The 22,628-nt window shown below is 37.0% G+C and overlaps 1 protein-coding gene across 5 annotated transcripts in view; it reads left to right on the top strand.

Moving 5' to 3' along the window:
* The window catches only part of Cnot10 (CCR4-NOT transcription complex subunit 10), a 71,556-nt gene that overhangs the window by 18,425 nt on the left and 30,503 nt on the right, over nt 1-22,628 (top strand). For 3 of the 5 annotated variants that reach the window (XM_040289912.2, XM_078038226.1, XM_005317317.4), the window contains 8 exons: nt 1,402-1,488; nt 2,240-2,323; nt 6,333-6,450; nt 10,660-10,809; nt 12,570-12,772; nt 17,988-18,109; nt 20,698-20,874; nt 21,998-22,078. In XM_040289912.2, coding sequence (XP_040145846.1) covers nt 1,402-1,488; nt 2,240-2,323; nt 6,333-6,450; nt 10,660-10,809; nt 12,570-12,772; nt 17,988-18,109; nt 20,698-20,874; nt 21,998-22,078 — 1,022 coding nt within the window. The remainder of the gene's footprint in view (nt 1-1,401; nt 1,489-2,239; nt 2,324-6,332; nt 6,451-10,659; nt 10,810-12,569; nt 12,773-17,987; nt 18,110-20,697; nt 20,875-21,997; nt 22,079-22,628) is intronic. The other 2 variants (XM_078038227.1, XM_005317318.5) reach the window with 1 other exon arrangement.

The following is a 22,628-nucleotide window of genomic DNA, read 5'->3' as shown; positions in this document are numbered from 1 at the left end:
TGTGTAGCTGGTTTTAAAGGGGTAGCTCTTTTTTGTGTTTCTGTTCCTACCCCTTGTTGGTTGGTTGGTTGGTTTGTTTGTTTTGTTTTGTTTTGTTTTTAAGTGTTTGTAGGAAACAAACAAGGTATGGTCAGTACCTTTTGCCTGTATCAGTTCTTGTGGTTTAAAAATAAATATCTAGCATGTTTTGCTTTTTACAACTTATGGATGTATATAAGGGGTTTCAGTTGTGTAATCATAAACATTCCTAAATATTGTGTAGTCAAAATATTTCATTTTTATCGTCAGTACTTACAATATTTGCTGAAATATAATTTAGTTCAGCATATGCTTGCATGTTCTTCTATGTACTAGAGTGACAAAAACGGAAGCACTGCAGTTCTTACTCTCAAGGATCTTGGGTAGGGAGACATAGATTGAGTAATATCAATTCATGAACAGAGAGGAAGGAGATTAGGGAATGTTTCAGAGGCGTTCAGATGTTTGATTTGGACCTTGAATGATCTGACAGATGAAACAGTAGGAGCAAAGCAAGATAACAATTCTGGCAGGAAAAACAGCACAAAAAGTATATCTGGTGTGCTACAGAAATTTCTGATAATAAATTGAGTAGTCCCTGAGAAATGTAATGGAAAGCAGCAAGAGTAGAGATGGACAGTAAGTATGGGTCATAGCCTGAAGAACTTTGAACACTTTTCTAGCAAGTTAGGATTTGGTGGTGTTGGCAGTGTCTATAGCAGAGAGTTTCTAAGAAAGAAGTGATATGATCTTGATTTTAGAAAAATAGCCTGGATAATAACCATGCTTTGGGGATTTAACTCAGTGTTCTTAGGCCCTTTACCATTGAGCTACATTCACAACTCTTTTTATTTTTTTATTTTGAAACTGTCACATTTAGTTGTTGGGACTCATCCCAAATTTGCAATCATTCTGCCTCAACCTCCTTGGTTTCTGGGATTATAGGCATGCATCACTGATACTACCCAAGCTTTTAAAAAGAGTTCATTATTATGCTCAACTGTGAGCTTCTCCTGAGTAGTTTTTTGGTGCATCTCAGACTACTGAACTTGAATCTTTTGGGAGTGGGACCTGGGGTTTTGCCTTTTTTGGGGAAAGGGAGTAGGTGGGTGGGGGATCCTGGGTATTTTACCTCTGAGTTACACCCCCAGCCTTTTTATTTTTTATTTTGAGACAGGATTTCAATAAGTTGCTGAGGCTGTTCTCAAACTCATGATCTTCCTGCTTCAGCCTCCTGAATCACTAGGATTACAGCCTGTAAGCCACCGCACTTGGCTTCATTTTTAAAATACTTTCTAGATGTTTATGTTAACTCACTTGGAATTTAGTTAGTTATGACCAAAAATATTTAATTTTGATTAACTTTGTTTCATCATCCTGCAGACTGGTAATAATACCAACAAAGATGGATCTAATCATAAAGCTGAAAGTGGAGCTCTGATAGAAGCCGCAAAATCAAAGATACATCAGGTAGGGTAAATTTTAAAGGATACATCTTCTTTATTTTCTTTTTATAAATAATGAAACAGTGTGAAAAACCACTAAAGCAGTGTATAACTCAATGCACATGTATTTATTTGGCTTTGAAAAGTTAGTTTAGAAGTACATTTGTACTTCCAAATACATTTTGCTTTAGATGATAGTATTATTCTACAAAAATTTGAGATATATGATCTGGAAATATACTGGATGATAAAATTAATTTGTGGAATTTTAAAAGTCACTGCTAATTAACTGCAGATAAGAATTCATAAGATTTCTGGGGGCCTGAGCTGTAGCTCAGTGGTAGAGCACTTGCCTCACATGCTTGAGGTACTGGGTTCAGTCCTCAGCACCACATATAAATAAATAAATAAAATTCAGATATTGTGTCCATCTACAACTAAATAAATAAAATACAGATATTGTGTCCATCTACAACTAAAAAAATTTTTTTAAACTTGTAAAATTTTTGCTTGGAACTCAATATAAATTTTATTTTATCATATTTTTAGTGTTTTGGAGTATATTCCAAGAGTTCTATTAAAATAGAATACATAAGAAAAATTTAAACTTGTCATTGTAAGTAACTAGTATAACTATATTGTAAATAAATGAATAAATAAATATTTATTTATTTTAATTTTAATAAGATTAATTTTAATTTCCTTAACTAGAAAGTAAAACTTTAGCACATGTAAATTATTCTTAGTTCTTCAATAGTATCATTTTTCTTTGACAGTACAAAGTAAGAGCTTATATCCAAATGAAGTCCTTGAAGGCATGCAAAAGGGAAATCAAATCAGTCATGAATACAGCTGGAAATGTAAGTTTCTTTTGGACTTTTTTCAGTTTTTGGCATTCTTATTTAGACTGCATAATTATCAATTTTAAATAATTTATTTTGTGTTGGATGTATAGCTCAGTGGTAAAGGACATCCTTAGTGTGCATAAGAACCAAATTCAAACTTGCACCAAATCAGTAATTTATCTTGGTCTATTAAGTAGACTATCAGATATAAACCTTGATATTATAGAGTTGGGAGGTAACAATTATAGTGTATGCATAGTTTAATATATTTTTCACTTAAAATTATAACAATTTGCTGGGTGCAGTGGCACACACCTGTAATCCCAGTGCCTCAGGAGGCTGAGACAGGAGGATTACAAGTTCAAAGCCAGCCTCAGTAACTCAGTGAGACCCTGTCTCTAAATAAAAGACAAAATAGGGCTGGGGATGTGGCTCAGTTGGTATCCCTGAGTTCAATCCCCAGTACTTCCCCCACCCCCACCGTCACCCCTCCAAAAAATTATAACAGTTTGAGCCAGGCATGGTGGTGCATACCTGTTATCCCAGCAACTCTGGAGGCTGAGTGAGATAGGAGGATTGCAAATTCAAGGCCAGCTCAGAAACTTAATGAGACTCTGTCTCAAAAAGTAAAAAGGGGTGGAGATGTAGCAGTTCAGTCCCCAGTACCACAAAATAAATGAAGGACGAACGAACTTGGGTGGTAGGAGGGTGGACAACAGTAGTAGAAAACTTGTCTTGCATGTGCAAGGCTCCTGGTTTAATCCCCAGTTCTACTAAAAATAAATTGTAACAAGTATTTTCCCTTTGTGTGTAGCTTTCAAAACCCACATTTAAAATAGCTGCCTAGGGCTGGGGTTGTGACTCGGTAATAGATCACTGGCCTAGCACGTGCGAGGCCCTGGGTTTGATCCTCAGCACCACATAAATAAATAAAATAAAGGTGTTATGTCCAACTACAACTAAAAAATAAATGTTTAAAAAAATAAAATAGCTGCCTAGTATTCAGTGAATGGTTTAATCACAATTTACTTAAACATTTTGCTAATATTAGGCATTTATGGTTTTTTGTTTATTTTTTCTTTGTTGTTGTTGTTGCTGGGTGTTTTATTTGTGGTATCACATATCGAATCCAGTGGCACTTAACCACTGAGCCACATCCCAGCCCTTTTTTGGAGGGTGGATACTGGGGATTGAACTTGGGGTCACTTGACCAATGAGCCACATCCTCAGCCTTGTTTTTTGTACTTTATTTAGTTGCACTAAGTTACTTTTGCACCTCAACCTCCTGAGCTGCTTGGATTACATGTGTGTGCTACTGCACCCAGCCTCCCCAGCCCTTTTCATATTTTATTTTGAGACAGGGTCTTGCTAAGTTGCTTAGAGCCTTGCTAAATTGCTAAGGCTAGCTTTGAACTTATGATCCTCCTACCTCGGCCTCCCAAGCCACTGGATTACAGGTGTGTACCACTGTACCCCGCTAGAATTTTTAGTTTTATACTCAAAACCTTTATTAAAGATTTAACAGTCAAGTTATAATGAAAACCTGTCCCTTCCAAATGAGTTTTGGCTTGATGATACCTTAGATTTTTGACTTATACTAGACTATTTGAGCTTTAGTTACTCCTTTCTTCTATTCTCCTCACCATATTACTCTACTAAAAAACTATTTTTAAGGTGGTGTAGGAAAGAAACAGAACTGTAACCAATCTTAATATTTTTAGGAAAACTGTAAATTTTGAACTGTAAAAGCCAGAGAAGAAACAGTTTGAAATCTCAGGCAGAATCCTGCCTGATGGCAGGCCCCTGGAATATACTCAATATATCCATAAATTATAAATTGTGAGGACAAGTGTTATAGAACAATTGAAGGTTAAGAAGGGAAATCCTAAATAGCTAGCTAGCCAGCCATTATCAAACTTTCTTTGTATTTAATCTTTATTTTTGATAAAAGGCATAACCCTGTCATAAAGGAAGCTATAGTCATAGTAGAGAGACAATGAAAATAAATAATTGGAATGCAGTACAGTAGTTATACCTGAATCAGGGAAAATGTTAGGAAGAAGTGCTGCCACCTAGAATAAGCTTTGAAAACCGTTTTCACCCCTGGAAATTCTGTACCTCTGGGACAGGACCAGGGGCTCTGTCCCAAACTCTTCCAGAGCAGTTAACAAAACCAGGTGTATGAGGAAGGAGTCACACACTGCTGAGTTGCCTAATGGTGGATGTGCCTCATAATGCCAGGCTGGGGCTGATGGCAGAGGGTCACCAGAGGGCACCAGCCCACATAATGCCAAGAGGGCCATTGCCAGATGTGACCTGCTGACCATAGGAGCCAGGCCATTTTAGGTCTGTTTTTTTATTTATTAGTGCTCATACTTTCTGTACATAAACCCGAGATTTGAAAATAATAAACATCAAATGGCAGAATAAAAAAGAAAAGACTTGTTTCCTTAGTGAACAGAACTATTGGGTGTACAGGAAGCAGATCTGAGGAAGAAGTAGGATTTTAGAAGGAAAGCCTATTTCTTTCTCTCTTTTTTTAATATATATTTTTTTTAGTTATAGATGGACACAATATCTTTATTTATTTATTTATTTTTATGTGGTGCTGAGGTTCATAACTGATGCCTTGCACATGCAAGGCAAGTGCTCTACCACTGAGCTACAGCCCCAGCCCAGGAAAGCCTGTTTCCAAGATAAAGTGAATAAATAATAATAATAATGATTACAGATGCCTTCATAGATGGGTGTTACTATAGTGTTCAAATCTTTGCATGCTTTTAGGCTCCAAAGAAGTACTATTTAGGGGACCTGCCTTAAGAGAAGTATTAAAAGTGATAGATGATATGCAATCCAAAATATGATCTTTGGAACAGCAGAATTATGTTGTTTGCAAACAAAGCCTTCCGTCGGAAAATTCTTCCATGTATCGAATAACTTTTTTTTTTTCATTTCGAAAAGTATTTGAAAGGCATATTTGTATCCTAAGAAATGAGGAAACTCACTAAACGCTTTACTAATCATTAAAATGGAAGATCTAGTTTGTTCTGTCTTTGGCTTCTGGTTAAGCCAGTGGAGATGATGCTTGAGAAGGGTTACTTGAGCCTACAGGTTCAAGGTCAGCCTAGGCAAAATAGTGAGACCCAGTCTCTAAAAAAATTAAAACAAAAACTTAAATTGGTTTCCAATTATTAGTATAGTAGACGAAAACAGTCAATTGATACTTTATAGACTATAGTCTCCTCCCCTCCCCCTTTGGTGACACTGGGTATTGAATCCATAGGTACTCCATCATTAAGCTACATACCCAAACCTCTTAATTATTTATTTTGCTGTGCTAGAGAATCCAAGGCCTCTGCATGCTGGGCAAACACACTACCCCTGAGCCACATCCCCAGTCTTCCCTTTTTATTTTTCATTTTGAGACAAAGTCTCACTGAATTACCCAAGCTGTCCTTGAACTGCAATCCTTCTGCCTTAGTAGATGGGAGTACAGGTATGTACCACTATGCCCAGCTATATACTGAATTCCTTTTTCTCTTTTGTTCTTCCAATGCTGGGGATTGAACCGAGGGCCTCAAGCGAGCAAGTCACGCTACCATTGAGATATATATATATATATATCCCCAACCATATAGACTGAATTCTAATGCACATATGTTGTATTAATTTGTTAAGGTAGACCCTTAATCATCCTTTTACACTTTTAAGTAGACATTTAGTTATCCTATTTACAAAGTGCTTTCTTTCTGACAGGTTTCAATTTCTTAGATTGAGAGAGCAGTGAAAAATTTAAGAGACTATTTACAGTTTTGTGGGGCTCTGGATGTAGCTCAGTGTAGAGCACTTGCACAGCATGCCCTGTGTTTAATCCCCAGTACTGAAAAAAGAAAAAAATACTTTTTTGTGACCATGTCTTAACCAATTTATATATACTCTTGAGCACATACTTTATAATATAACTATGATCTTACATTACGTTTCTGAAAACAAATTTTGAATAACTTTTGTATTTGCTTTACAGTCTGCACCCTCTCTATTTCTTAAAAGCAATTTTGAGTACTTACGGGGCAATTATCGGAAAGCTGTGAAACTATTAAATAGTTCAAACATCGCTGAGCATCCAGGATTCATGAAAACAGGTAAAATAAAATTGTAAAATTTTAGTATTTTTTCCTGACTCTTATACTCCCTGTTGCCTTTTGTTTCCCTTGGAATGTTCTTTTTTTTTTCTTTGGTACTGGGGATTAAACTCAAGGGCACTCAACCACTGAGCCACATCCCCAGCCCTATTTTGCATTATATTTAGAGATAGGGTTTCATTGAGTTGCTTAGCGCCTTGCAGTTGCTGAGGCTGGCTTTGAACTTCTCCTGTCTCAGCCTCCCAAGCTGCTGGGATTACAGCCCTCGCCACCCCACCCCAGCCTTTTTGCTAATTTTTTTTTTTTTTTTTTTTTTTTTTTAGAGAATTTTAAATATTTATTTTTATTTTTTAGTTTTCGGTGGACACAACATCTTTATTTTATTTGTATGTGGTACTGAGGATCGAACCCAGCACCCCACGCATGCCAGGCAAGCGCGCAACTGCTTGAGCCACACCCCAGCCCTTTTTGCTAATTTTTAAAATGAAATTTTTTTTACTATTTCTGCTGCAGGAATTTTAGTTTATGGCTTGCTTCTGTTTCAGAAGAAGACTCATTACTTCTTTACTTTAACTTCACTTGCTCTTTCATTTTGTTTTTTAATACTGGCTTAGAAATAACGTATAGGAGCCAGGCATGGTGGCACACACCGATAATTCTCACTTCTGGGGAGACCAAGGCAGTAGGATCATAAGTTTGAGGCCAGCTTGGATGATTTAATAAGACCCTGTCTTAAAATAAAATTTTAAAAGGCTTAGGGCCAGGCCTGGTTGTGCACACCTGTAATTCTATCGACTCAGGATGCCGAGGCAGGAGGATCACAAATTCAAAGACAACCTGGGCAGTTCAGCAAAACTCTGTCTCAAAATAAATAAAAAGGGCTGGGAATGTAGCTCAGTAGTGGAGCAGCCCTGGTTTCAGTCCTCCATACAGTAGTAAATACATACATACATACATACATAAATGGAATCAGGATTAGGTGTATAGTTAACTAGTCAACAGTTATGGTGATTTAATGGGATAGATTTTTGTAAAATATACATGTATTTTGTGTATTGATTTTTTTTTTTAGATATTGATGGACCTTTATTTTATTCATTTATTTAGATGTGATGCTGAGAATCCAGACTCACACATGCTAGGCAAGCTCTCTACCACTGAGCCCCAACCCCAGCCCCGTATTGATATTTTGAAATCTTTAATTTGCTTTCTATATACAAACATTTTTTGCTACTGATAAAGCATATTGTTAGAGAATATTTGGAAAAAAAGATTTTTCTTAAATTGTATACAATGCTACTTACCCAGAAGTAATCTACTTTTCCTTTCTTTTTTTTTTTTTTTTTTTTTTTAAATAAGCAAATCTCATATTGTCATCTCTTTTTTTTTTTTTTTTAAAGAGAGAGTGAGAGAGAGAGAGAGAGAACTTTTTAATATTTATTTTTTAGTTCTTGGCGGACACAACATCTTTGTTGGTATGTGGTGCTGAGGATCGAACCCGGGCCGCACGCATGCCAGGCGAGCGCGCTACCGCTTGAGCCAAATCCCCAGCCCTTCCTTTCTTTTTTAATACGTTTATTTTATTTATTTTCATGTGGTGCTGAAGAGCAAACTCAGTGCCTCACACATGCTAGTGAGCACTCTACCGCTGAGCCACAACTCCAGCTCTCCTACTTTTTCTAAGCTTCGTTTTTCTTTCCTTTTTTTTTCAATGATGAGAATCAGAATTCAAGCCTGCTAATAAGGGCATATTCTACCATGAGCTAAATTTCCAGTTGCCACCACCCTACACTTTTCAGGGGCACTCAACTATTAAGCCACATCCCCAGCCCTATTTTGTATTTTATTTAGAGACGGGGTCTTATTGATTTGCTTAGTGCCTCGCTTTTGCTGAAGTTGGCTTTGAACTCTTGATTCTCCTGCCTCAGCTTCCCAAACCTCTGGGATTACAGATGTGTACCACCACACCTGGCTTGTGTTTTATTTTGAGACAAGGTCTTGCTAAATTGTTTAGGGCCTTTCTAAATTACTGAAGCTGCCCTTAAACATGAAATCCTCCTGTCTCAGCCTCCCAAACTAAGCCATTGGGATTAAGGCATGCACCACTACACCTGGCTTCCTTTTTTCTTTTAAAACATTGTTATTTCTTAACTTAAAACTATACCAGAAGACAGCCTTTAGTTTTTTCTGTTAACTAATAAATGCCCTAATTATGAATTTTTTCATTCTAGTCAGATACATGATTAAAGATATGGACTGGGGCTGGAGATGTGATTCAAGCGGTAACGCACTTGCCTGGCATGAGGATGGGTTCCATCCTCAGACCACATAAAATAAAGATGTTGTGTCCACCGAAAATTGAAAAATAAATATTAAAAAAAAGGGCTGGGGATGTGGCTAAAGCGGTAGCACGCTTGCTTGGCAGCGCTCACTTGGCATGCATGCATGCGGCCCAGGTTCGATCCTCAGCACCACATACAAACAAAGATGTTGTGTCCGCCAAAAACTAAAAAATAAATATTAAAAACTCTCTCTCTCTTAAAAAATTTAAAAAATATATATATTTTTAAAAAAAGGTATGGACTATTCAGCAAATTATCTTAGAATGTTTGGAGAGTGTTGAGAGCCACAGCCAAAGGGGCCCCAGCAAACTTCCAGCTGCCAGCAAGCTTCAGACTGCCCCAGCAACATCTAGCTGATTGGCTCCTCTGCGGTGATGTTCATTGGGCTGTTTCCCTGCCCTTCAGACTGCCAGCTGATGATTGGCTCACAGCTGCCCCAGCAACATCTAGCTGATTGGCTCCTCCACGGAGCTGCTCATTGGGTGACTTCTTTGGCTCTGCCCACGCAACCCAGCCAATCGGCCTCAAGAGGAGGAGGATTGTGGGAGAAAAAGGCTGGTGTTGGGGAGAGAGGCTTGTGGAAGCCGGTGGTGGCAGTTGGGCTCTGAGGGTTTTTCCCTGGAGCTGTTTTGTTTGGCGTTTGTAGTTCTAAAAATAAAGTTAGTTTCTTTTTGACAAGTGGCTCCTGATTTGTGCCAAGCCAGACTTCGGCAGGAGAGCCATTTAGAAAAAGAAAAATAAAACTTGGATTACTTTCATTACACCAAAGTAAAATATGTTGAGATGAAGAATTAAAATATAAAAACAAAATTAAAAAAAAGAGCAAAAGAAAACTCTGAGTGTGAATATACTTTGTATATAATCAGATATATGAAAAAATGTGTTCTATATGTGTAATAAGAATTGTAATACATTCCGCTATCATATAAATAAAATTAATTAGATTTTTAAAATAAAATAATTGTATAATTATAAAAAAAGAAAACTCTGGTGAGTAGTTTAATTTTGTGGTGGGGAATGCTTAATTAAGAAATATAGAATTTAGAAAAGATTGTTAAGACTTTGACCACATAAAAATGTTAAACATTTTTATGATCAAAACCAAACATATATATTGAAGCAAGTCACAAAACATGACAAATAGAAGTGGGCAAGAATATTTGAAACAGATGTGACAGAATGTGTCTATAACATGCAAGTCAGCTGGGAAGCAATAGGAAAAACGTCTGTAACTAATTTTTTTTTTTTAGTTGAACACAATACCTTTATTTTACTTATTTATTTTTATGCAGTGCTGAGGATCGAACCCAAGGCCTCACACATGCCAGGCAAGCACTCTATCACTGAGCCACAACCCCAGCCCTGTAAATAAATTTATAAACCAGATAAAAGACAAGATAAGATAGTACAGGTGAAGAAATGTGAATGCCCACCAAACATGTGAGAAAATGGTCATCCACGCTCATGTTTATTTGAAGAGGTTTAAATTAAAATAACAGTAGAAGCTGGGCACAGTACTACATGCCTGTAATCCTAAGCAACCTGAAAGGCTGAAGCAGGAAAATTATAGGTTCAAGATCAGCCTCAGCATTTTATTCAGGCCCTAAGCAACTTAGGGAGAACCTGTCTCAAAATAAAAATTAAAATGAGCCAGGATGTAGCTCAGTGGTAAAGCAACTCTGGGTTCAATCCCTGGTACTAAGAAAAGAAAAGAAAAAATAGAATTTAAATTTTTTCAGATATTTTCTGAGTTTTAAATATGAAATTGCAAAATTAACTTACACTCACCCCATGAGTCTGCTTCTTTCATGAGAGACATCAAGAGTAAAATATTTTCTGTAGACAGATTTATTTGTATGTTTCTTAGGTGAATGCTTGAGATGCATGTTCTGGAATAATCTTGGTTGCATCCATTTTGCCATGAGCAAGCACAATTTGGGAATTTTCTACTTTAAGAAGGCTCTTCAGGAAAATGACAATGTCTGTGCACAACTCAGTGCAGGTAGCACTGATCCAGGTAAGCCCAGCACTGGGGGACATTTCATATTTAACTACTGATTTTTGACCAGCATCTGGTCAAAATATATGCTATGTGGACCTACATACAAGTAACACTGATTCTGCCCAACAAGCTCTGGGGATTTTTCGTAAATACTGCTACTTTGAATAACAAAGCATTTTACATCAAGGTTCCATGTAATATGAATATTAAGTATATTATATGGATCCTTGATGTCTGAAGTAATTTTGAATGATTAAAAGAATTGTTTCAAGCTGAGCACAGTGACATAGGCCCATGATCCCAGCTACTGAGGAGGCTGAAGCAAGAGGATCAGCCTTGGCAACTTAGTGAGACCCTCTCTAAAAATAAAAAAGTAGCATGGGGCAGAGGCACTGAGGATGTAGCTCAGCAGCAGTACACTGTTCCTGGGTTCTAGCCCTAGTACCACAAAAAGAAAGAGAAAAAAAACCTAAGCTACATGCAGTTTTTCATGGAATATAAAATCTGTAATGTGGCATATTAATATGAACCATATCTATTTACTCAAAATTAATTTTTTTTTCTGTTTGTTTTTCACAGTACAGGGGATTGAACCTGTTACCTCGGGCATGCTAGGCAAGCCCTCAACCACTGAGCTGCATCCTCAGACCTTTTTTTTTTTTTTTTTTTTTTTTTAACTTATTTTTGACATAGGATCTAAATTGCCTAGGCTGCACTCAAATTTAGGATCCTCCTGTTTCCATCTTCTGGGATTACAGGTGTGCCACAGTACACCCCACTAAAATTAATTTTCTTGACTGTTCCAAACTAGCTTTATTTACAGGTTCTTTGTGGAGTTTCACATGTGATACCATTAGAAATATCTGACAACTTTAAGCAAATTCCTGACATTTATCCTTTAATATTCATATTACATGGATCCTTGATGTAAAATGCTTAAAATCAAGCCATTGACAACTGCTTAAAATAATAAAAACCTATTTAATTGATGGAAAATGTATATTTTTTTCATGTTTATAGATGGATAGCATGCTTTTATTTTATTTGTTTATTTTTATGTGGTGCTAAGGATCGAACTCAGTGCCTCACACATGCTAGGCAGGCACTGAGCCACAGCCCCAGCCCTGGAAAATGTATTTTAAACGATAAGTGATCCTATTCATTCCCCCCACACACACACAGTACTGGGGATTGAATGCAGGGACACTTTACCATTGAGCCACATCCCCAGTCCTTTTTATTTTTTGAGACAGAGTCTCACTAAATTACTGAGGCTGGCCTTGAACTTGAAATCCTCCCTGCCTCAGCCTCCCAAATTACTGGAATTACAGCAGGTACCACCATACCCAGCCTGCTCTTATTTTACTACTAGGATTCGTTGAATAAGTGATAGCACATAATAAAAAAGTTAACAAAGCAGAAAATCTAAAAAGAGTAGAATCTTCTTATAAGCTCTGAAAATGTGGAAAGGTACCATAAGCTTCAAAGAAGTGAGAGTGATTCCTGTGTCTTACCTTTGTCTCCCTGGAGCATTATTGCCTGAGAAGCTGGTACATGAGTAGAGATACTCTGGCCCTGACCCTTAGACAACTGAAATGATTCTAGAGAATATTTATGGGTTTGGGAATGGAGACTCCCATTGGTGAGAGCTCTTGCAATTTCAAAGTATGGTTATTGGTATTAAATATGGTAGTATTTAAATATGTAGTGGACTAAATATTTTTCAATGTAACTGTTACTTTAATGATTTATTCTCATCAAATTTTTATAACTAGGCAAAAAATTTTCAGGAAGACCCATGTGTACGTTACTAACCAACAAGAGGTATGAGTTGCTGTATAACTGTGGAATTCAGCTTCTTCACATTGGAAGGCCTCTTGCTGCCTTTGAGTGTCTGATTGAAGCTGTTCAGGTTTATCATGCAAATCCCCGCCTTTGGCTACGGCTGGCTGAGTGCTGCATTGCTGCCAATAAGGGGGTGAGTGCTACTGGGTGCCATTTCAAACCCCCTTTTCTCTTCCCGGAAACTTGTTACATAGAAAGCAAAAATAAATAGATAGATAGATAGATAGATAGATAGATAGATAGATAGATAGATAGATAGATGGATAAGATCTTCTTATTTATTTATTTATTTCCCCTGGTATTAGGGGTGGAACCTAGGGGCACTCTACCACTGAGCTACATTCCCAGCCTTTTTTATTTTTAAATTTTGAGACAGGGTCTTACTAAATTGCGGAGGATGTCCTTGAACATGTGATCCTCCTACCTCAGTCTCCCAAGTAGATGGAATTACAGGCATGAACCACCCTGCCCAGCCTGATTTCCTCTTCAATCCTCATTGAATTTGTAAAGATAGTCTACTGTTTTTTAATAGTTGGGGAGAAATTTAGTTTTAAAAGTCATTTGTTAACACTGATTCTTGGTAAGTTTGGCAACATTCAAGAGTTGAAGCTTGTAAGAAGACAGTGTCTGTTGGAATAGAGATCCAGCTGCTAGGGTGAGGCCATTCCATCTGATAATATGATTAATATTTTGTGTATACCCAGTAATTAGTGAAGGGTTGATAGAGTGTGGAAAGAACTTCCTGATGGCACATGTCTATAATCCTAGCAAATTGGAAGGCTGAGGCAGGAGGATTGCAAGTTCAAGGCCAACCCTGGCAATTTAGCAAGACTCTGACTCAGAATAAAAAATAAAAAGCTAGAGATGTGGCTCAGTGGTAGAGTACCCCTGAGTCCAATCCCTAGTACCCTGCCAAAAATATAAAGAGAGAGACTGCATTAAACTGCACATTTACTTCATTGCCTTGGAATTTTACTTCTGTTTCAATAAATAGTAGTAGAATTTATAAATTACCAGGCTGTTGTCTCTACATTTGTCCACAGTGGTATGAGACTAGGCTAGCTTACATTGACATTATCTCCATACGGCAGTTGGTGGATGCTTTTTAGGTCTCAAACTGAGTAGGAGGTAGGAGAAGGACAGTTTATATCAGAATAACTAAATGTTTGTATCACCTCATGTTTTACCCCTCCTACACACACCCTTCGAGTGCTGTCTGGATGTGTTAAGGTTGGGGAAGTGTTGAGATCTTGAAGTTTAGACTGACATGCCTGCCATAGGTGACACAGGATATGGAAGCTCTTCTGCTAAGCAAACTCTTCCTGAGGGATAGTATGAGAACTAAGAAGTATGTTTGCCTTCCACACACAGTACTCAAGTAGTTTGTGATTTGAGAATATCAAAGGAGGAAGAGACCTCAGTGATATCTTTGAAAGGTCTTTTTTGTTGGGGGTGGTGGGGTACTGGGGGTTGAACTTGGGTCACTCAACCACCAAGCCACATCCTCAGCCCTATTTTGTATTTTATTTAGATACAGGGTCTCAGTGAATTGCTTGGTGCCTCACTGTTGCTGAGGCTGCCTTTGAACTTGGAATCCTCCTGTCTCAGCCTCTGGAGCCACTGAGATTACAGGCATGCACCACCGCACCTGGCTCTTTGAAGGGTTTTATTAATGCCTTTAATTGTACTTTGCTTTTTAAGAGAATTTTCTCATTGGATTTTTTTTAAATTGTTGATGGGCCTTTATTTATTTATTTATTTATTTATAAGAATCAAACTCAGTGCCTCACACATGATAGGCAAACACTTTACCACTGCATTCCCAGCCCCTTGGATAATTTTTAAATTAACTGATTGACAAAATTTATACTTCTTAAAAATAAGAGGATCTCCAGAAATTGCCTTTCTCTTTATTCCATTCACAATTCTAAGTATTAAGGGTCTTTCGTATACTTTCTGAAAATTAGAGAGTTTCATCTTCCTAGGACTAGAGAAATGTAGTAAGGTTTATTGTCTTTTTAAGTTACTTGTTTTTATAAATAGTATTTGTAGGATGATATTCTCTGAATTTCATCAGGCACATGGTCTTTGTCCTCCATCTTCCTCTAGAAAGTTCTAAATTTGTTTTATTTGGGGTGTTTGGGGCAGTAGGATTTGAACCCAGGGGAATTTACCACAGAGCTGCATCACCATTCCTTTTTATTTTTTATTTTAGCGTGAGAGTATAACTCAGTGGTAGAGTACTTGCCTGGCATGTGTAAGGCCCTGGGTTTCATCCCCAGCACCATAAAAATAAAATAATTTTCTATCTTTGACTGTACTTTTCTTCTTTCTACAAAAGATTTAAGGAGACCTGAAGGACAGTAAAGACATCTCCAACTCACTGTCAAATAAAATAAAGTCACAGCACAAAATCCCAGTAGGAAAATTAGAAGCTCTAAATAAAATTCCATTAAATTATTTTTATTTAGTCAGGCCAAAAAAATGATGAGCAAAGCAGTTGCTGAACAAATTCAAGCAAGTTTTTCTTTTCTTTGGTGGGGGGGTATTGGGATTGAACTCAGAGGTGCTTACCCACAGAGCCACATCCCCAGCCCTTATTATTTTTTGAGACAAGATCTGGCTGACTTGCTTAGGACCTCACAGTGCACCCTCCCAAGTAACTAGAATTACAGGCATGCACCACCATGCCTGACAAATTTAAACTAGTTTTAAAAGTAACTTATTGGGCTGGGGATATGGCTCAAGTGGTAGCGTGCTCGCCTGCCATGCATGCGGCCCGGGTTCGATCCTCAGCACCACATACAAACAAAGATGTTGTGTCTGCCGAAAACTAAAAAAAAATAAATATTAAAAATTCTCTCTCTCTTTAAAAAAAATTAGTAAAAATAAAATAAAAGTAACTTATTAAAATGAAGTCACTTCTTCCTTTTTTATTTGGTACATATTGTTTCAGACTTCTTGGCAGAGACAGTTTGTGTTTACTTGGGCAGTATGAGGGAAAAAAATCTTACAAAAACATTGCTGGGTACGGCAGCACATGCCTGTAATCCCAGCAGCTCAAGAGGCTAAGGCAGGAGGATCACCAGTTCAAAGCCAGCCTCAGCAACTTAGCTAGGTGATAAGCAACTCAATGAGACCCTGTCTCTAAATAAAATACAAAAGAAAAGTGGGTGGGTGTGGCTCAGTGGTTAAGTGACCCCCAGTTCAATCCTTGGTACCAAAAAAACAACCACTGACCCTGTATCATAATTATGTGTGAAGCTTTTACATTAAAATTGACCTGTGGAGGTGGGGGGGGGGCGGGGTTGTGGCTCAGTGGTAGAGCGCTTGCCTAGCATGCATGAGGTACTGGGTTCGATCCCCAGCACCACATACAAATAAACAAATAAAGGTATTGTGTCCATTTACAACTAAAAAGATATTTTTTTAAAAAAAATGTTTTTGACTTGTCCTGGGGCTGGGAATTTGGCTCAGTTGGTAGAGTGCTTGCCTCACATGCACAAGCCATGGGTTCAATCCCCAGCACCACAAAAAAAAATAATATATGAGCTGTCATACTTTCCCATAATTTGTTATTGCAGCTACAGTTTATTATTTATTTTAATTTGATTCTATCACAGGCCAGATTTCACCTGTTACATCTTAATATATAACCATCCAGATAAGTTTGTGTGGCTTTAGGCATCAGGAAAGAGAGTATGGATGAGTCATTGTAAATATATCACCACCACTGGGAAGAGAACCTGGAATGCAAGTCTAGTAATGATTTAGAATGTCCACTTTTTCTTTGTTTTCATTAATATTGCTTAGCCACCACCTTTACACAAAATTAATTCAGATTAGAATCATTTTATTGTATTTCTTAGCATTGTGTAAATTTTTTTTAAGTGAATTTTTGTTTTGTTTTGTTTTTGAGATCAGGGATTAAGCCCATAGGGGCTTACCCACTGACTCACATCCCCATCACTTTTTTATATTTTTTAGAGACAGGGTCTCGCTGAGTTGCTTAGGGCCTTGCTAAATTGTTGAGGCTGGCTTTAAACTTGCCATCCTCCTGCCTCAGGCTCCCAAGATGCTGGGATTATAGATGTGTGCCACCATGCTGTTCGAATCCTTGATTTATTAAAAAAGTCATATATGGAGCCAGCCCCAGTTCACCTGCCTGTAATCCTAGGACAGTTACAGGAGATTAAGACAAGAGGATCACAAGTTTCGGGCCAGCCTAAAATTTTAAAAATTTGTCTCAAAAGGGTGGAGTTTGAAATGCCTCCTTGGGTTCAATCCCTAGTACCATTAAAAAAAAAATATATATATATATATATATATATATATATAAAAGTACAGCTATGTAAAGTTACTCTAATACAACTAAGGAAAAATAAGTAACAATATAGAAATATTTGTGTTCAGGGCAGAGTTTAGTTCTGCAAGTTCATATTGATTGGTTTCAGTTTGTTTCTGTGTATGAGAATTTGGGTATTTTTATATGATGAGTGGTTGGGATTTCATCTGAAGGTAAGTTAGAGACTAGAGTGAAGGGAGAAGATAAATGTAATTGGCATTATCAAGCTACCTACAGTGAAATAATATATCTTGATAAAATATTGCTGATATACTATATATGTATGTAAATAACTTACTATTTTCACTTTAAAAGTTTATTGATTTTATGGTTTAGGAATTTTAATTTCCTAGAAGGCAAGAATTATGTCCATATAAACTTTGATGTATATAATTTCTTATGATTCATATGTTGTTAACAATTTAATATTTTCATTTAAAAAGGAAGATACCTGTTTTAGGAAGTAGAACTGCTTCCTTTTTCTTTTACTCTGTGTTTTGACTCACCTGGTTCTTACTCTGATGTCAATGTACCCATAACATGCAGCATGTTATTGAGGTGTAGAATGCTCTAAATTCATCATTCTAAGTAAATATTTTATGTCATTTTTTTTTTTAGTTGTAGATGGACACAATACCTCTATTTTGTTTATTTAATTTGTTTATGTGGTGCTGAGGATCGAACCCAATGCCTTACACGTGCTAGGCAAGCGCTCTACCATTGAGCTACAACCCCAGCCCCTTAAGTCATTCTTGAACGGCTTTTTTTCTATAGAATTGCCTCAAATATCATATTAACAGATTATAGCACATATCACAGGTTTTCATCCTCATGTACTCTTTTTTCTCAAATACCAGGCACACTTCCTTTAACACCAAAAGCATCCTCACTGACAGATCTTAAGAACTTTCTTAAATTTAGAGTAATTGTGAAAAGTATCTGATCATTTTTTATAAATCTTATAATTTCCTTAAACTTATTTGAAATTATTTGTATTTTGTAGAGTTCTGAACAAGAAACTAAAGGTCTTCCAAGCAAAAAGGGAATTGTACAGTCTATCGTTGGTCAAGGTTATCATCGTAAAATAGTTCTGGCATCACAGTCCATACAAAATACAGTATACAAGTAAGTATTTTGCAAAGTGTGCATACTTTTTTTTTGTGTGTGTGTGTGTGGTGCTGGAGATTGAACCCACAGCCTGTGCAAGCAAGGCAAGCACTCTACTCTATCAACTGAGCTATATTATCCCCAGCCCTGCAAAGTGTGCATACTTAATTTCATTTCATATAATGTACTTACATATAGAAGTATGCTTAGGACTTACCTATTTTATCGGAGGGACTACTTTGTAACTCAGTTTTATTGCTGTTTTAGTAAACAGCCCTCCAAACATAGATCCATAATGAATGTTCTCTAGCTTGTCATGATTTTGGTTTATTATATACTTGCATGCTGAAATTGTTGATGCCTTAAGAAATTAGTCTATTCAGAGCCATTATTCAGACTATCCAGAAGAGGGCATCTTGGTATCTCTTTTTACATACAGTCATTTCCATATCTGAAGGTAGGGGATTGGTTCCATGATGACTTTACATCTGTGAGTTCCTTATCCAAGGATTCCACCAGTCACAGGTTGAAAATATTCATAAGAGGGCTGGGGATGTAGCTCAGTAGTAGAATGCTTGCCTTGCTCACCCAAGGCCATGGGTTGAATCCCCAGCATTGCAAAAGTAAAAGAAAATATTCAGTGGAAACTATTGCAACCATCCTGATCAAGTCTGGTCTTTCTTGCCATTATCCCCAGACAATATAGTATAACAACTATTTGTGTAGCATTTATATTGTATTAGGTATCATAAGTACTCTAGAGATAATTTAAAGTATATGGGAGGATGTCTATAGGTTATTTGCAAATACCACATTATTTTACACTAATGACCTAAGCATGCACAGATTTTGGTATGTGGACTAGGCCCTGAAATCATTTCCTCATGAATACTGTCTAGTTCTGGTTATCAGTGGTGCTTTTTTAGTTGTTTTTTGTTTGTTTATCTGTGGTGTCATCCCCTCCCAACTCCCATACTGGGAATTAAACCCAAAGTACTCTACACTGAGCAGTATCCCCAGCCCTTTTGATTTTATTTTGAGCCAGATCTCTCTAAGTTGCCAAGGCTGGCCTCAAACTTGAGATCCTTCTGCCTCAACCTCCTGAATTGCTGGGATTATAGGCATGCATCCCAGCCTCTGGTTCATTAAATCCTTAAGAATGTAAATACTGGGTTGGGGCTGTTGCTCAGTGGTAGAGTGCTTGCCTCACATGTATGAGGCACTGGGTTTGATCCTCAACACCACAGAAAAATAAATAAATAAAATAAAGGTATTGTGTCTATCTACCAAAAAAAAAATCTATATATATATGAAAAAATACTTTTTGGGTGCTGTGGCACATGCCTATAAACTCATCACCTTCAGAAACTGAAACAGGAAGATCAAAAATTCAAAGCCAGCCTCAGCAACTTAGTGAGACCCTGTCTCAAAAATAAAAAGGGCTGGAGATATGGCTCAGTGGTTAAAAGCCACTGTTTGGGGCTGAGGTTGTGGCTCAGTGGTAGAGTGCTCACCTACCATTATATGAGGCACTGGGTTCAATCCTCAGCACCACATAAAAATAAAATAAACACATTGTGTCTACCTAAAAAAAACTAAAAAATAAATATTTAAAAAATGCCCCTGGTTTAATCCCCAGTACTTCCCCCCCTCAAAAAAATATATATATGTATATATATAAACAAATACTTTCAGGCAATGGGGCTATAGTTCAGTGGCAGAGCACTTAACTAGCAAGTACGAAGCCCTGGGTTCCATCCCTGACACTGAGGGGGAAAAAAATACTTCAAAGCTAATTCCTGGGGCTGGGGTTGTGGCTCAAGTGGTAGCGCGCTCGCCTGGCATGCATGCGGCCCGGGTTCAATCCTCAGCACCACATACAAACAAAGAGGTGTCTGCCGAAAAACTAAAAAATAGATATTAAAATTCTCTCTCTCTCTCTCTCTTTAAAAAAAAAAAAAAAAAAAAGCTAATTCCTAGTTTTAGGAATATATACTAACAAACAAAGCAACCAAAGCAATATAGGAAGTTTCACCTGTGCAGCCTTCATTTGAACTACAGTGGCACATGCCTGTAATCCCTGTAGCTCCAGAGGCTAAAATAGGAAGGAAGATCACAAGTTCAAAGCCTGCCTTAACAAAAGCACTAAGCAACTCAGTGAGACCTTGTCTCCCTGTCTAAATAAAATACAAAATAGGACTTGGGACTTGGGGTGTGGCTGGCTCAGTGGTTGAGTGCCCCTGGATTTCATCCTTGGTATCAAAAAAAAAAGGAATTTGAATAAAGGTTCCAATTTGGAATTGCTATTATTTCTGAAGTAATTAGACTTTGCAAAAATAAATGCATTTTTTTTTAACCGCTTTTAAAAAGTTTTTCCAGGACTGGCAGGAGGATTGAAAGTTTGAGGCCAACCTCAACATAAAATGAAAGGACTGGGGATGTAGCCCAGTGGTAAATCACCTCTGGATTTGATCCTTAAAGCCAAAAAAGGAAAGAAAAGAGGACAGAGTTTTCACTCACAGCTCATTGGTTTTATTCCTAATAATAAAAAAGTCTTATTTGTTTTTATGCTGTGTACTTAGCTAATTTAGTTTTGTTCTTTTAAGTGATGGACAGTCTTCAGCCATTCCTGTAGCCAGTATGGAATTTGCAGCCATATGTCTCAGAAATGCCTTGTTGCTATTACCTGAAGAACAGCAAGATCCAAAGCAGGAAAACGGCTCTAAAAATAGTAGTCAATTAGGAGGGAACACAGAAAGCAATGAGAGCAGTGAAACTTGCAGGTACTGTAATCCCCGTTACCTCCCTTAGCAAAATATCTTCAGGATTTGGTTAGTTAGCCTCGTTGTTCTTTAGGTCAATTCCCCAAATCTTCAGCCTGAATTTCCTGAATTATCTTTTAAACCATAACAAAGGAAGTTATGTTTCTAATATTTCTAGAAGAGAGAAAGGCTAAGTAGAACTCCTTAAAAGAGAAAATGGAAAGAAACAGCTGTTCGTTGACAGTGATATTTGTAAGAAGTACCATGGTTATCAGAACAGTAAATTTTTACATTAATTACAGTAAATACTTAAATTCTGAAATTTCTCATTTCTTTTTATCCTCGGACTCTTCTCTTAACATACTATAAGCCACTAACCACCAGAATATCTGTTCCTAGTTTTATAGTACAAGTTAAAAATTGTGCTACTATAGAAATTAAAAGAACTTATCTAGTAGTAACAAACACTATTATATAAAGTTCTGCTTTATACACATAGTAACTTATCTCACATAATTATAATTTTAAATGATTTTTACAGAAAATTTGAAACAGAATTTTGAGATTTCTTTTTTACCCTATCAATGAGTTTGGTTCTGCTGTATTGATAAAAAAACAATCTGAAAATCAAAAATATGTGAAAATATTGAGTAATTACTTTTATATAGTATAGATGTTTTCAGGTAGAGTTTTTTTTTAAGTGGCATTGTGTACGAGGGAAAAGGAACCAATATGTAGCATAGCTTTAACATATAACAAATTTTTAAACATTCTTTTAAAAATTTCATACTAGCCAAGCAGAGTGGCATACGCCTATAATCCCAGCATCTCGTGAAGCTGAGACAGGAGGATTTTGAGTTCAAACCAGTTTCAGCAATAGTAAAGTGCTAAGCAACTCAGTGAGACCCGGTCTCTTAAATTCAAAATAGGGCTGGGGATGTGGCTAAGTGGCCAAGTGCTCCTGAGTTCAATTCCTGATACAAAAAAAAATTTTAAAAACACCAAAAACAAAAACCTCATACCAAATTTCTAAACATTTTCTATGTTTTGACTTTTATACTTTTTTATAACAACAGAAATGGGGATAGGGAAACATCACATTTAGTTGTTTCTTTTCATAATCAAGAACCTGTCTTTATTTCAGCAGTAAAAGCCATGATGGAGACAAATTCATTGCAGCTCCACCTTCTTCTCCATTGAGGAAACAGGAATTAGAAAACTTAAAGTGAGTATCTAAACCAAATGAGTGATCCATCTATGGAAACAAGCACATTTTTTTAGAACCTACTTTATTGCAGTTAAAATCATTAATTAAATTCCTTAAGGGTTAAACCAGATGCATGTTCTTAGGCTTTCCAGCCTCCTTGATGCACTGGCTTCTGACCTTCACTGTTTCTAATTTAACAGTCATTGTATAGAAAATGTCATTTTTCTGTCAAGATATATTTTTCAGGTGGGAGTGGTGTTGCAATTTGAGAGGCTGAGTCAGGAAGATTACAAATTCAAGACCTGTCTTAAAATAAAAAAAAAACGAAAAAGGACTGGGGATGTAACTTAGTCGTAAAGTAGCCCTGGGTTTAATCACCACTCCAAAAAATATATATATATTTTTTTCCCTCTTTGTTATTTAACAGATAAAACTATTGTGTACCTAAGTGTGATTTTCTTTTGGGTTTTGATTATTTTGGATGGTCCTGGGGAACGAATCCAGATCCTCCATCATGCTAGTAGCCTCTACCACAGAGCCACATCCCTAGCCCTTGTTTTTAGTGTTT

The sequence above is a fragment of the Ictidomys tridecemlineatus genome, chromosome 2 (genome assembly GCF_052094955.1).
Source record: "Ictidomys tridecemlineatus isolate mIctTri1 chromosome 2, mIctTri1.hap1, whole genome shotgun sequence".
Lineage (NCBI taxonomy): Eukaryota > Metazoa > Chordata > Mammalia > Rodentia > Sciuridae > Ictidomys > Ictidomys tridecemlineatus.
This window is presented reverse-complemented; position numbering and strand designations above follow the sequence as displayed.